Source organism: Solanum tuberosum, unplaced genomic scaffold (assembly GCF_000226075.1).
Source record: "Solanum tuberosum cultivar DM 1-3 516 R44 unplaced genomic scaffold, SolTub_3.0 scf00241, whole genome shotgun sequence".
NCBI classification, from domain to species: Eukaryota; Viridiplantae; Streptophyta; class Magnoliopsida; order Solanales; family Solanaceae; genus Solanum; species Solanum tuberosum.
Window position 1 is genome coordinate 823,499 of NW_006239165.1, and position 15,006 is coordinate 838,504.

General features: G+C 34.0%; 5 protein-coding genes across 10 annotated transcripts in view; 2 read left to right on the forward strand and 3 right to left on the reverse strand.

The window, feature by feature from the left end:
• Window positions 1–1,307: 1,307 nt before the first annotated feature.
• On the forward strand, window positions 1,308–1,655 carry LOC107062549 (early nodulin-like protein 2). The gene has a single exon (XM_015313284.1). The coding sequence runs from the start codon at window positions 1,308–1,310 to the stop codon at window positions 1,653–1,655; it is 348 nt and encodes a 115-aa protein (XP_015168770.1).
• Window positions 1,656–2,447: 792 nt separating this feature from the next.
• LOC102595794 (BAG family molecular chaperone regulator 4-like) lies at window positions 2,448–3,386 on the reverse strand. Its single transcript, XM_006357108.2, has 2 exons — window positions 3,143–3,386; window positions 2,448–2,961 (listed from the first exon to the last, which is right to left on the reverse strand). The coding sequence occupies exons 1-2, from the start codon at window positions 3,369–3,371 to the stop codon at window positions 2,807–2,809; spliced, it is 384 nt and encodes a 127-aa protein (XP_006357170.1). The 5' UTR covers window positions 3,372–3,386; the 3' UTR covers window positions 2,448–2,806.
• A 3,688-nt stretch (window positions 3,387–7,074) lies between these two features.
• Window positions 7,075–8,225, forward strand: LOC102596135 (uncharacterized). Its single transcript, XM_006357109.2, has 2 exons — window positions 7,075–7,231; window positions 7,340–8,225. The coding sequence occupies exons 1-2, from the start codon at window positions 7,164–7,166 to the stop codon at window positions 7,644–7,646; spliced, it is 375 nt and encodes a 124-aa protein (XP_006357171.1). The 5' UTR covers window positions 7,075–7,163; the 3' UTR covers window positions 7,647–8,225.
• A 7-nt stretch (window positions 8,226–8,232) lies between these two features.
• Window positions 8,233–12,039, reverse strand: LOC102579666 (uncharacterized). 2 transcript variants are annotated; one of them, XM_015313310.1, is made up of 9 exons: window positions 11,826–12,039; window positions 11,293–11,697; window positions 10,471–10,839; window positions 10,163–10,221; window positions 9,965–10,039; window positions 9,404–9,506; window positions 9,238–9,300; window positions 8,976–9,086; window positions 8,233–8,699 (listed from the first exon to the last, which is right to left on the reverse strand). In XM_015313310.1, the coding sequence occupies exons 1-9, from the start codon at window positions 11,895–11,897 to the stop codon at window positions 8,463–8,465; spliced, it is 1,494 nt and encodes a 497-aa protein (XP_015168796.1). In that variant the 5' UTR covers window positions 11,898–12,039; the 3' UTR covers window positions 8,233–8,462. The 2 variants fall into 2 exon arrangements, with proteins under 2 accessions (XP_015168796.1, XP_015168797.1); XM_015313311.1 differs by having other exon boundaries at window positions 8,234–8,699; window positions 10,471–10,836.
• A 916-nt stretch (window positions 12,040–12,955) lies between these two features.
• The window catches only part of LOC102596471 (uncharacterized), a 9,543-nt gene continuing 7,492 nt past the window's right edge, over window positions 12,956–15,006 (reverse strand). The window contains exons 2-5 of one of the 5 annotated variants that reach the window (XM_015313301.1): window positions 14,339–14,396; window positions 14,121–14,227; window positions 13,820–13,878; window positions 12,956–13,731 (exon numbers count right to left, since the gene is read on the reverse strand). The gene's annotated coding sequence lies outside the window, so the exon portion shown is untranslated. Of the gene's footprint in view, window positions 13,732–13,814; window positions 13,879–14,112; window positions 14,228–14,338; window positions 14,397–15,006 lie in introns of all 5 variants that reach the window. The other 4 variants (XM_015313300.1, XM_006357112.2, XM_006357110.2 and 1 more) reach the window with 4 other exon arrangements.

Genomic DNA, 15,006 nt, shown 5'->3' on the forward strand with positions numbered 1-15,006 from the left:
TTTAAAACCCCCCCCCCCCCCCCCCCCTACTATTTCTTTTTATATTTTTTCTCGCAATTTAATTTATCATTTTTTTTTTATGTATTTCATTATGTGTTATTTTGCCTAATAGTAACAATTGTTTTCAAATGCTGCTACTTCCTTTTGTTTTCTCTCAGAACTTTTTATTTTGATTTCTAATGTGATTGTTTATATCAACTTTATTGATCTATCTACATATTACTATTATATTATATAGTTTTGGTTTACAACCAGCTGATATGACATACTTTTTTTTGTTGCTAAAAAAACATTTTTTGACTTCTTTTTCCTTTTCTTCGTCCCTATTTTTTCTCTTAGACATGTTTAGACCTCCTCTTTGTATCTCTTTAAAATCTAGAATTTTTTTTTGTTTGAGTGTTTGTTTTTGTTCCATCATTCATATTCACCTTGTATTGTGTAATTCAAAATTGAGTTTTTGACTTATAAATCGGGGATGGAAAAATCAGCTCATAAAAATAATAGATCTGTCCAATAAATTTAAATTAAGATGGATTAATAATCTACTTATTTTATTAATTCAATTAATTTAGATCTCCTTAATTCAAACCTTCAACTCTATAAAAACAACACTTAAATCTAAACCCTACAAAAAATAACTAATATTTTGAAATTTATATAATACACTAATTTAATGCGCTATATGGCACCAGTAATCTTAACCACCGTTAAAACTTGATCCATTAATAAAAAGCCTAATCCACTATAGACAATTTTATAAACTTTATTTTATCCCTTGTTTTGCTCAATTTCCTTAGGTTCATTTTTACTCAAAACACAAAAAGTGGATCATAATTAAAGATGCAGTGGAGCTAAATAGTAGAAAATAATGAGAAGAATATGTCATAGACTCACTAATTTTATGTATACTAATTATCATTAAGTTTTAATAATATATTTAAAATGTTTGTAGATCGTAATTTTCTCTTAAGAATTTAGTCAGATTCAACAAGACCCCTAATTATTCTTGTGGCAGAAACAACACCCCTTTATTTTCGAACAAACATGCTCATCATCATCCCTTCATTCTTTCACTTTTCTCTGTCAATCATTTTTTTCCTTCCATTCATTTTCCGCCATATCCGATTCCAGTCCTTCTATAAATTCCACCTTCGCCACTCTCTTTCAATTCATTCTTTAGCTGTCAAGTATTTCTCTAAAAGCATAAGCGAGAAGTACTGTTAATAAAGAATCTATTTATTAATAAAATCAAAAAAAAAGAAAAAGAAAGAAACAAATCATCATCATAAAATAAAAAATTAAAAAAAATGGCACGCCAATTAGTTGCTCTGGCTCTTGTGTTCGTTGCCCTTGTTGCAGGTGTTTCTGCACAAGCAGTTGATTCCCCTGCTTCATCCCCTGAAGCCAGTGCACCAGCTGCAGATTCGGTTTCAGTTTCTCCATCTTCTTCTGAATCTCCTGATGCATCGAGCCCTGTTGCTGCCGATGTGGAACCTTCATCTCCACCTGCACCAGCTAGTGAAGCCAGCGCTGCTCCTACTCAATCTCCCATTTCTGCAGCACCTGAGGCAAGTGCACCAAATGCTGCTGCCGATTCCCCTGTTGCCGCTGGTCCAGGAGGGGTTTCGTCTGCTGCAAGCGATGACTACTACTAAACCACCAAAATCATATGCTTTTGATTAATTAGATGAATGGTGTTTTCGGATTAGAGTCACTCTTTTTTCATATATATACATTTGATTGTGAAATTTTCTGATTTTTTTTTTTTAGTTATATTAATAAAAAGACATATAGAAGAATGTTTTTGAATAATTTTGGGAGGTGCCTAATAGTCTTTTCTTAAGTACTCCAATGAAATTTTGAAGAGATAGGTAATCCATAATTATTCTAAACCAGTCGCAATTTTTTCATTACGACCATAAAGTTAACGGCATAAAAAAGACATAATACATAAATATGACCATTAACTAGGCGTTAACTTATAACTATGACCTTTAATTTTGGATATGTACAAGTATGCACTTAAATTTGTATAAAATTGAACAAATAGACACATTCGTCCTACATCACACCCTACGTGACAATTTTGTGTCCAATGCGGCGTCCTACGTGTATTATGCCAAGTACGACATGTGTGTCTACTTTTGTTCAATTTTATATAAGTTTAAGTGTCTACTTATGCACCCTCAAAAGTTGGAGGGCATAGTTGTCCACTGAAGCCAATTTAAGGGTCATGTTTATGTATTATGCCTATAAAAAAGTTGTGCTCTATCACATCATTGAAAAAATATATTCTCTCCGTTTCAATTTGTAAAGAACTTAATATATTATCAAAATAAGTGCTACATTTCTTCCTTTCTTAACTAGTAAAAGTTCTCTGTGCTCACATATATACATCATTTGATAGATGAATTTTGTATACTATTAGATTCTCTTTACAAATGATGTAAAAACAGATTCAAGAATTTATAGGCTTCAATTTACATCGGTTCATACATTTTAATACATACACATATGAACTATATACTGTTACAACAGAGATAAGCGAGTAATTAATTAACCAGGACAGGGTTGGCTTTTAGCGTAAGCTAAGTCATTAATAGGCCCTTTTCTTGCCGTTTTGACCCTCCATCTTTAGGAAAATTGTGTTGAGGATCTGATGATCTAAGCCTTGCTTCTTCTGGTCGGTTCATATTAGTTTGTGCTTAAGCAAGAAGCTAGAGATGCTCTGCTAAATTAATTACTCCATATATATAGTTATAGAAGTGAATTAGTACTAATTACTAGTAGGAATCTTAATTAGACACTAGTGGTTCGATAAGAAGAGCAGAAGTTTGTCTTTGTCTCTCACCCCAACCATATGCAAGTGTTCATAATCTTCCCTTTCTTTCCCTCTAAATAACAGCCTCTGCTCTTTTGGTTCCAAACCAGTTACAATTGACAACATCATCTTCAATTCACCTGATGAACCAACAAAACGAAATATAAAGTTAATTTTCGTGTGAAATAAGGACATTATTAACCCAATTCAGTAACGACAGAGGCATGATTGAACCAAACTAGTAACAGAGAACAACTATTGTGAAAAGTTGCACATACTTTAAGGACATTTTCGACCACATAAACAAAATGAGAGGCTTACCAAAAGTAGAAGTGGGTTGGATAGAAATGTCATGGAAATTAGAAACAGTTGAGACTCTAAGTTTGATGATTGCTTCTCCATTTGAATTACTAATATTATTCTCACATTCTCTTTTTTGAACTAACATACCTCCTGGACGTAATTCCCATTTGATTTCACCACCATTATTGTTAATATTACTATTACTTTTAACCTTCCTCGAAAACCTCTTCGATCTTAAATTGATCATTTTTTTTTATCAACACGAAAAATTGAAGATTTGTGGTAGGATAAGGAAATTGGGTGACTAATTGGCTTCTTATATAGTATCCTGGGGCCATGTACAAGGACAATATTAATTATGTTTACAAGTATAACAATTTGAGATAATTTCAAAGAGCTCCCTTCACGTTTGGTTTTATTGGACCTATGTTGCTCAAACTCTTCAAAAAATTAGCGATGAATGTGTGTTGGATCCTTCCAAAAACGACACATTTTTTGAGGATCCAACATGGATACATTATATTTTGAGAGTTCGAGCAACATATTCAAAATTAGGGAGGTAATGGTAATATCTTTACAGAGACAGAGGTTAGTGTAATGAAGTCAAACGTGAGCAGTGGCAGAGCCAAAATTTTTAATAAGGGAGTTCAAAATCTGAAAAAATAGATACACGAAGTAGTCGAAGGGGGTTCGACATCTACTATATATATCTAAAACATTATTTTAACCATATATAAATAATATAATTTTCCACCGAAAGCCCCCTAACTCTAAGGTGGCTCCGCCACTGAACGTGAGGGAGATCTCTGAAATTATCCGTTATAATATAATCACATAAAAATTAAGGCACATGGGTAGGTGGCGGTTTGTGCTTGATTAGCGCGGGGTCAATTTTAATGTGTTATATAAACAGAGTCAGTTGGTCATATTAATCAAATTACTAAAAGTGATTATAGTGAGACTTTTCACAATCAAACAACCAAAGGAATGTCTGCAATTTCCTCAATCTGATATTTGGCCAAAGAAATTAAACTGCTTTTTTTCATGGCCTGTCTGTTTTTTTCTTAATATCGTATCAATTAATTGAAACCATGTCACGTAAATTAAAACATAAAAAAATATTTAAATAATTGTACTTGCTTCAAGTTATTTAATGGGTTTAATTTTCCCATGATATAGTATATTTCTTATCCTTTCAAGATAAATGCTACGTAATTGTTTTGTTTATTAGAGAAAAAATATATTTCAACCTACATGTATAACTTAAATACTCCACTAATTCTTGCATAGAAATGGACATTATTTTTGTCGTTACTTGCTTACTTGTGTGATTTAATAATTTGCTTGGGTGGCCTCTAACAAATAAAATGCATCGAATAATTTGGTCATATATATATAAAAAAAATTAGATTAGAAGATTAAGATATATAATATGAATAGGTATCTTCTCATGTGAGAGAGAAACCCGCAAAGACAAAAATATATAGATAAAAATGTAAAACAACTAGTCTTAGTTCTGGAATAAAATAACTTAGTGGTGTTTTAATTTTTTGTTTCTTACTAATTTTATGATAAGTTATATTTGGATTAAATAAGTATCAGGGTAAGTTATAATATGATTTGTTATTTCAGAATAAAATAATAAAAATGACAAAATACCCCTTAAATCGTTTTTCTACTAAATAACTAAGGTTAATAAATAATTTTTTCTTAGAAATTATGTCATGCTAGTGCAACAAATCAAACAATTAATACAAAATAGTATCAGATTAATTACTCCAGTCTAACTTTGTTTTCAAACCAAACGATGTCTTAAGTTTTTTTTTTTAAAATCATCTAAAATTGTTAGCTCATGGAGTTCTAGACTTCTAGCTATCTCATAAAGGCCTTAATTTTTTAAAATTATTTAATTTGATTACTAGTTTAGTTTTGATTAAATCTGTATACTTTACACCATGTTTCCAGCTTACCCTACATATAAGTTTATCAAAGGATAACGAGACCAGTTTTACCTCTAATATGATCGACCATTTTCTCGTACTACACACTTACCTTCTCCATGCCACCTTATTAGCTACCTCGAGTCATTCAACTTATTCAAAATAATGAGATTTTGCATGTTATTTAAGAAATAATGATTGACATGACTATTATTTTATAAAAATATTTATCTTAATTGATGTTTAGTCTTAGGTCTTAAGAAATAATTTGAGAATAAATAATTAAGGGAAAAAAGATAAATATATTTCCGAACTATTGTAAATGGTATGCAGATACCCTCCGTCATACTTTTGGGACATTGGTGCCCCTGCCTTTCAAAAACTAGAGCTTGTATACCCTTGTACATACACGTGTCATAATCTTATCCACCGACTTGACATTTATTAAATATCGGATCGACGGATAAGATTGTGCCACGTGTCCCTATTTAGTCTTTCGTTAGAGTGAAGGGCATATATGCTGTAGTTTTTGGATGACACGGACACCAATGTCCCAAAACTATGACGGAGGATATCTGCATACCATTTACGATAGTTCGGATATATATTTGTCATTTTCTCAATAATTAATGTTAAGACTAAACATGAAAATAATAATACTATATTTTTCTTTTTATATGCTAATATGTTTTTAGTATAGTGAATAAGTAAAAATGACTAAAAGAGAAGTTAACTTTAGTATCTAGAGATCTTAATTTAGATTTGGCAAGTATTGACATGTGTAGTAGAATCTGATCATACTTGCCACTTGGGATATGATTCTTTTTCCATATCCCCTTACATGATTTTCATTGTTGTGAGAGTAGATATTGTTAAGTACATTGGAAAGAATAATATCACTTGAAGATTTTGTGTCTTATAAGTGTTACTAGCTAAACTAGGTCGTTGATATGATGTTTGCGTGCATCACAAAAATAGGAAATAGAGAAAGAATGAAATAAGTGACCGGTATAAGATAACAAGATTAAAAACATTTTAATATATTTGACATATATTTAATTTATTACAAAATTCAGAAGTCTTAAATTTTGTGACAAGTCAAAATTAGGCAAACAAATTGAAACGAAAGGAGTATATTATATTTTAACATGTTAATAAGTTATCTATTTTATTTTTCATGTTACTAATATATTCATTTTTTATTGGTTTGCAAGTAGTTTATCTTTTAGATACAAAAATAAATAAATTGATACTCCCTCTGTCCAACAATACTTGTCTAGTGTCTACTATTGACTTTATGCACTTCTTTAAAAATTATAAATAGAAGGGTAATTTTACTATATCACCCTTTGAATAAAATAAATACAATGTTTTAAGAAATGTAATAAAAAAAATGACTATAATTAATGATAAAGATTAATTAAGAACTATGTGTAAAACTATCCATTGATTTCATAAAGAGGACAAGTATTGTTGAAATCTCAAAATAGTATAGTAAACAACAATTATTGGACGGAGAGAGTAGTATTATTGTTCTCCAAACTTAAGACGAACCATTACAAATTTAAAATCACCCGTTTTAATGAGTAAATAAGGAAATATTACTCCATCTGTCCCTAATTATTTGTCCACTTTTCCTTTTTTAGTTGTCCCTAATTACTTGTCTATTTTGACAAATCAAGAACAAACAACTTTTTTTTTACCTATTATATCTCCAATTAATTAATTTGAAAAAGATAGAACTTCTTGAAAATCTTAAGTTTTTAATGCATCTATTTCATAATTAATAGGGATAAAATGGTTAACTCATATGTCAATAATTATTTTCTTAATAGGTATGTCAATTTAAAAGTGGACCAGATGAAGTCAATAGTTGTACATTTCCCATTGACTTGGGAAACACGTAAAATGACACGTAACATTTCCCATTATTTAATCAATATGCACAAGTTTGACTAATAAATTCAACGATTCCCTTGCTTCCCAAGTATATATCATGCATCCTCCAAATCAAAATTAGATCTACTCCTATAAATAAACTATGGTCAATATTTTCCTAATCCAATCAACTCTTTGAGCTCACAAAAACATAGCCAACGATGAAGAGAGAGGATCGCCAACATGGTCTTGTTCAAACCTCCCTTTGGAGCCCCACACCCAACTCCATGTACTGTTTTTTAGCTCGAACTATGTATACATATACTAAAATAATTAAAATGTAAACATTTTATCATTTTGAATATACTAACGCTACATTTTGGTTTTGATTCTGCAGGTATGTTAACAAGTTGAATTCCCCTCCCACAGCAGGGTTGTTCACAAAGGCGTCACCAAAGCCCTGGAACCATTCCAAGTTCACAGGCAAGTGTGGCAGGTCTAAATGCATAATTTGCCATTTACAACCAGCTGGAAAGGCCAAAGGGACAAAAAAACTGAGGGGTTGTGACATTGTTACTAACTATAGATTGATGACTTGGAGGGTCACGGATACTAGGCCGCGCTTGACCTTTGCTGGGTTCTCAGCTACTAGCTGCATATTGGACCATTTGGCTAATGATCACATGGATCTTGATGATGAGTGATGAGCGCACTACAACAAATGTGATATATAACTACAAAATTACTAGCTATGACATGGCATTTGTTCACTTTTCGTAACAAAAATTACATGATTTGTGTTTGAATACATTGAGGCACATACATGAGTGATGAGATTGCTCAATGGCAAGCCCAATTGGTTGTTGTTTCCGGTTGCTCGCCATTTACTATAGAAGTTGAGGAGCTAAAGATGACTATGATGATGAAAGAGCAACTATTTGTAACGTGGAAGTTGTGTGGGAGAGGAATCAAAGGATTGAAAATGAAGGAGTGGTGTTTGGTGGAAGAAATGTGATCTTAGTACATTGACTTGGTTTGTATTTACAGTCGAATAAACTGTTGTACTAAGATTTTCTTATGTTTATAATGATTTTATTGCTGTAAGCAAACAATTGTTCATATCAGAAATCATGTATAACCCGAGCATGTTCATGCCAGAACTAAATAAAGCAGGACAACCTTGCAGTTTGTGTTATATAGCACAAAAATGAGAAAAAACTTCAGTTTTTCGATTTTAAATTGTAAAGACTACTTACTGCAATATAATTTTGATATATTAGGCATGCACTTCTTTCTGATACTTAAATTGATCTGGTTTGAATGTCACCCTAAAACTTTGTAAAGTTTTACTTTATGATGTACAAAGGCAGATACCATATGGAACAATTCTCACACTCGAAAACTTAGACTACACTACAGGGTTCAACTTTTCATAAAACAAGTAACGGGAAATGGCGATTTCTTGCATATACATAGCTTTAACACAGGTTAAAGCTATGTTATTAATGTAATGAGAGACATTATACATCTATGACTCCAAATTGATGTTGTATATTTGGGGATGCGTTCTGATCATGAGACATTACTGTTGACAAGGTATGAGAATTTATCGATATTGGGCAATTCTTCTTTCCTGAATACTTGTAAGAGCAATTCTTGCCTGAATATGTAGAGGTTGGGTGTGACGCCAAGTCTTGCATTGTGCTGTTACTGGGATTTCTTCCAAGTTTTGGTGACTGAGGACGTTTAACCGGGGTCTGCACCAAACTAAACCATATGAACCACCGCCAAGAGAGTAGAGCATGGACAAAACCTAAACTATTCAAAATATGGATCCAGAAGGTACTTTTGGGGGGGAAAAATGAGCATTAGACAGTTCATTGTTTAGACTTAAGACTATAAGAAATGAAAAAGCCCGTAAGTTGATATAGTTAAAATCATCATGGCCATATATCATGACATGTTTTGACAATGGGGACAAAGTATTCTTTTAGGATTATCTGAATCGGTGATGCAAGAAATTATGTTAGTACCTTTTTTGTGTAATTTCTTGCTGTTTCTCTTTCCTTGTAAAACTTAGGCAGGGGACGAGCTCTGAAACAAAAGCTTTGTCGAAGTTTCCTGAGCTCCATTTCAGCTTTCTCCTGTGAGCAAAAGGGTATCCGTTCATATCAGGTTAATTTACTTATTGCTTGCAGTTGAAGAAGTCATGCCAAGACATTAAAGACTTAAGTTGTTGGAGAGACGATAAAGAAAGAAAAATCGGACAATCCAATAAGGAAGCTCAGGAAGAACCTTTATTTTTGTTTGTAGCTGAACTTTCTGTACCTCCTTTGCATTGAATTTCTCCTCAAGCTTCTGAAGAAAATTTACAGGTGTAAGATGGGATCATTGAACTTATGAAACACAAGTAGATAATCCTGATCTCGAAGATGTCAATACATATAAAAAAAGGCCTTACTTGTTTCCTTCTTGCAGCTCTTTCTTCTGTCCTCAGTAGAAAAGGAGTCGATAAAGAGGGCGATTGTAGTTTGTTACGGCAGGCTGTTAAAGACTTGGAACAACTGCAGAACAGTACTAAGGTAAGAGAGATCCAGTGGCACAACAAACTGACAGAATTCTATAATCTGCATAGTGCAACTTGGATTCATGCCAATATAGGGCATACCTGGTGTATGATTGATATATGAACCATTTCTTATTTTCGGTTGACAAACATTTGACTATGCAGTTTTGATTTCAATTTGCTTACTGTCTGATTATAGAACTATATTCTAGTAGAATCAACTTCTCCTCAACCCAAACTTCTACTATAAAGAGCATCTCAAATATTCCTGCTATGTTAGCTTTCATCCACTTAGATCATAATGGTAAAGTGCGTCTACGATTGCTAGAATGTCCTAATTAGCAGATTTACATGTTAACTCAATGCCCTTCTACCAAGTTGTTGTTGCCTTTTTACATGTAGCCATCTACTGTATGTAAACGTAAAATCCGAAGTTATTTTTTTGAAGATACTTACACAGATGACAATATATTCCATTTAGGACCGGTTGTTTGACTTCCTGAGGCTGATGGATGAATTGGTGTTTCCATCCTGTAAATTTGAAATAAAAGCGAACCAAGTTAATGGTTGTTGCTGTTTTCCGCTATGAAAAAACATGCAATATTTTTGCAGTTGGAAAGCTTGATATGTCTTTTTACTATGATATAATAATACCTTCTATTTTCAGAAGATGGGGTTGTCATAGGATGTTTGGCTGCACCATCTGAAGTTTCCTGCAGGTGAAAGAGAGACAAATTTTAGCAAGTCCAGCATAGTATTTACGAGTTTATCTTTGGCGCAATAAAAGATTATTAGGTAATTACAAGTATGTCTCTTTCATAAGCATTAATCAGTAACCTGATAAAAAGATAACTTACTTGCTATAACAAGTTAAACTGAAGTGATAATATGAGTAATACCTTAGGTACAGTTATTACTTATTTGGAGGATTAGCATTTTGCATATGAGAGTTAAGTAAGTACCACAGGAGTCTTTAGAGGAGTTATACACTTCTTCGCGGCATTGGGAGCGATCTTTGAACTTTCCTTCTTGAATGTGGGAGGGAGAGGAGGAGGCACCTTATCTGTCTCTTTGGCAGGAGTGAAATTCATCAATCTGCTCAAAGATTTCGAGGTTGATTTCTTTTCATTTGTGAACGCTGATGTGGGATTCTTTGTGATTGGAGTGAAATTGTTTTCTTTATTGACAAGACGAGAAATGTTATGCCTAGCTGGCGAAGGTGGAATTTTAGACTTTATAGAGTGAACTGATGATTTGAATGAAGAAAAAGCTGATTTTTTCTTGCTCGTCGCAGATGTAACATCATCGTCTTGCTTAGAGCTGGAACTCTGCTGGATCGACGAAAAAAATCAGTCTCCATACACCAGCATATTAATCTAGATCAATCAATCAGTTAATCAAACCATCAATTAATCAACTTCTCAATCTACTCTATATCTAATCCTCTCTACTCGAATTCATTTCATTCAGGTTAGACTCACACATACAAGTCCAGACTAAAATATTCTTGACACAATTTAATTTATGAGTGTAACTGTTGGGCAATGCCATCATCTTGCCTATGGCGAAGTCAAGTGATGGGCTGATATGGCTAGGGTCAGAGTCATGATCGAACATGATGCTTGCTTAATGAGTTCGGTTAAGAACTAAAGATTCACGTCATTTCTATCAGCTATAACGTTTGGCACGATGGTGATCATTTGATCCTAGCTGTAACAATAACATAGTACAACCTAGAATAGCAATTCAAGTAAAAACCATAGGAGTGAGTAGAATATATTTACCTTCAGCAAAGGTTTTTCTGTATGAGATATTTCACTAAGCTCTGATCCTGAAAATGTTTCTTGGGGTTGTTTCAATGAAGCTGCATGTGCTAAAGGCGCGGCATTTTCTTTCTCCTTCACATCAGCAACTCCTTCCATGGAACTATTGACATTGGGATCCACTGTTAGAGTATCTTGTTGGGTATTTTCTTGTTCAAGCAAAGCTGCCGCCTTTTGGGCAGCAATTTTCTTGTAATGAGCTTCAAAGAAAGCTTTTTTCTGAGCAACAGAACCTGGTTGAGCATACCTCTCTGCTTCCTCAACATAACGCTTGTGAGGGAATGTAGACCATTTATCCCATGCCAATGACTCCGTCGTAAATCTCCCAAAAGAAATAGACTCCCCTAGAGCATGCATGTGGTTGCCCTGAATTTACAAATAATTAACATAGTTCAGGATTCAGGGTTCGTGTGTTTACTTGTTTATATATGAAAATTCTGGCTCAGGAGCCCGGCCACCAAATAGGAGACTATAGAAAAACAAAGTAATAGTACCTGTTTAGCTTCATTGGGTGGTAATGCAGAAGCATAAGAGAAGGCATGCATAAGACAAGCTGAATCTCCCATTACAGGACAAACAACAAAACAACCTGGAACAGTACTAGAATGTTACTAGAAAAAATTACTAGGATTATTGTTCTGTTGTTGTTGTTTTTCTCCCTTAATAATTATAGCATGTAATTTTTTTCTCTCTCACACACTTTTTATGGATCTCTGAGCGTTTAAATTTGAAATTCAAATGGAAAAAAGTGTAAAAGAGGAACGTTGTTTAAAGGTGTAGGCCCCCTGCTTGCTGAGGCAAAAAGGAAAAAAGTGAATTCTGCTTGCTTGACCAAGACAGAAAGTTGAGGTCTTTTTCAGTAGAAGGTGGGGCCTTATCGTTCATACTTCAAAGTTTAGATTAGTTGGGACAATTTCAAGTGGCAGATGATTTTCGTATTATGTTGCTCACGTTCATGAATGTTACATTGTAACAAAATGTATATATTATTGTTTCGTTTGCTGGATTATATTACGAGTAACAAGACATTTTATGTGAGTGTTTAGTAGATTTGTAATCATCATATTAAAAGGAGTGCGCTTCTATGTGAAGCTCATATTTCACAGCAAGCAGAAGAAAACGTAAGGTTATGCCTTTTTGTTTCTCAAATGTCATGTGATTTGCAACAACAAATGCAACTGGCTGAACCACCAGTTGTTATAATGTCATATTTCAAGTGAAAAACAGTAGCAACAGCTTAGCATAGGAAAGCATCTGATATTTACCAAAAGTGAAAGAGCCATATCAAATGGCTGGACCCAAACAAATGCTATTATTAGCAACTAATATAGTTCAAAATTGCTATTTTTTCATATGCTAGCAACAGTCTAATTTGTACTTTCAAAAATCTAGACAGTGCAGTGACTGATCAGCTATATGTTGGTCGATGTGCAGAATCATTAGAAATAGTTTCAAGAATTTCTGTTTGCAAATAATAATAATAATAAAGGAAGAAAGCATATGCCAAGCTGTATTACTTCGCATTGAATTAAGAAATAAGCTGTTAAAATTGCTGGATATGGAGGATTCATAGAGGATTTCTGTTCAATATAAGTAAAAAAGAGGCAATGATATGAGAATACAATTCACCAAATTTGTTCTCAGATCTTCTTTATTCCCCTTTCTTGTTTCTCAATAATCGATTTCAGAAGTTATAGTACAATTTGGAAATAAAATTAGTGACCCAAGAGAAATTAGTATCTTCCTTGCCATGTTCATTGTTTTTCTCTATCGTCCCATCAAGCTTGTCTTCATAACATCTACATGCCTCATCTTCAATGGGGCATCATAACACCATGTCCATTTGTATCTCATGCTGTTTCAGCAGTCCAGAGTTGCTTAACCTGCCCGTTTGCATCCTTTCTTGCAACTACTACAGTAACAGCAAACAAACCAGAGATTGAAAAGTTGCAAAAATTCATGCAATGGAATGAACTTGGAAGCACTGTATGTCATATGCAAGTTCCATTGAATCCTTCGTTTCAACTGGAATTCTGCTTTTGGGCATTGTAGTTTCATTGGATACATCAAATATGCATTGCTTATAAAATGCCACAAATTCGAGTGCACATATGACAATATATGAAAAGCTAGTCACTTTGTTAGGGGCTGGTTTCTGTCCTGCCACTTTGTGCACATGCGAAGATTGTCTCCTAACCATAAATACTGTATGTTTTCCATGACAATTAGCATATTCATGGTGTGTTTAACAATCACTTTCTTCTGGGAGGATCCCGGCTAAGTCCATGTTTCTTTAGAGTTTTAATGTAATCTCTCACAAGAGTGAGTTTGTTGCTCCCAAGATGGTAGAGGTAGTCCCACATGAAAATGCCAGTCTTATGCAAGTCATCGAACAATTACCTAGAATGGAACCAAATGGATGACATTACCGAAAAAGCAAAAGAGACTCAATACTGAAGACAAAAAGTATGTGCTTTTACTACCTCACCCCATAATTCCAATAGGTTCAGAAGAAGTGATCCCCGCGTGTCGCCTCCCATATATGACCTGATCCACAAACACAAAAGAAGTGGAAATTTGAGTAATATAAGAATTCTTCAAAGACTAGATAAAGGCTAAAGCTACACATATACTAGTTTATCCTTGGTAACTGATCGAATGAAAGCTCACATAGCTTTATTGAGTGCTATTAGAACAGGATGATGAACTTTCTATTATGAAACAGCAGAAGAACCAATAAATCATCTAGGCATGGTAAAAACTAAATTTTCATGTAGTTACCTTCTCACCAGTCACCACCAACTGATCTAATTGTACTATCAACAGCTGGGCTAGATATTCTCAAATACTCAGCGGACAAATTGTACACACTATCATTGTCCAACTCCACCTCTACCTGGAGAATATTCACCAAACAACATGTCAGCCCAAGTTCTACAATAACAGAAGCACATAGTACAAGCTTCCATATTCTAAAAGTTGAAGTGAATATGTATAAAACACCTACCATTAGGGACTAAATTATAGTAGATATTGGAGAACTTTCCAAAGGAGCAGCATAGCAGCTTCCAAATGTCAAATAACAGGCAAATCAGTATCAACTGTTAGAATAGAAATAAGTATTTCCTACTTAGAATAGGAATAGGAATAAGAATAGGAATCCTAGTTGGAAAAGGATTCCAATGTAGTGTCTATAAATAGGGTCTCAATGTAACTATTTAGATACACAATTCAATAATATTTTTCTCATATATTTCTCACATGGTATCAGAGCATTGGTGAGAACAAACAAGTCATCATATGTCTATGTCAATTTCCGGTGACTGTTGGGTCTAATTTTGTTTTTTTTTTCTTTTTGTGGGTGTTGTGCGAAAACCAACACCACCACGAGGCTCGGAAAGCTCCCGCGACCAAACCCCAGCCAGAACCACCGGAAAACATCACCCCACGCGCTCTCACGCGCCAATCAGAGGTGGTAGTTTCCGGCGATATCTGTCTCACGCGATGGCACGTGGGGGCTTTTCTGATCATATTTTTTGACAGTTGGGGTCGTCCAGCCATTCCGACTAGGCCCATACTGTTTTTGACCAAATCCGATCGCCGAAATTAGGGTTTCGGCTATTTTCAGGCTGTTTCCGGCGACTTTTCTTTGAGATTTGAATTTTCCGACAATCA

Coding starts and splice junctions, on each gene's coding strand:
- LOC102595794 (XM_006357108.2), bottom strand. CDS start 3,371: ATGATCAATTTAAGATCGAAGAGGTTTTCGAGGAAGGTTAAAAGTAAT. Junction 2,962..3,142: donor CCAACCCACTTCTACTTTTG/GTAAGCCTCTCA, acceptor TTGGTTCATCAG/GTGAATTGAAGATGATGTTG.
- LOC107062549 (XM_015313284.1), top strand. CDS start 1,308: ATGGCACGCCAATTAGTTGCTCTGGCTCTTGTGTTCGTTGCCCTTGTT.
- LOC102596135 (XM_006357109.2), top strand. CDS start 7,164: ATGAAGAGAGAGGATCGCCAACATGGTCTTGTTCAAACCTCCCTTTGG. Junction 7,232..7,339: donor AGCCCCACACCCAACTCCAT/GTACTGTTTTTT, acceptor TTGATTCTGCAG/GTATGTTAACAAGTTGAATT.
- LOC102579666 (XM_015313310.1), bottom strand. CDS start 11,897: ATGGGAGATTCAGCTTGTCTTATGCATGCCTTCTCTTATGCTTCTGCA. Junction 10,840..11,292: donor CAGAAAAACCTTTGCTGAAG/GTAAATATATTC, acceptor TCGTCGATCCAG/CAGAGTTCCAGCTCTAAGCA. Junction 9,301..9,403: donor GAGCTGCAAGAAGGAAACAA/GTAAGGCCTTTT, acceptor AATTTTCTTCAG/AAGCTTGAGGAGAAATTCAA.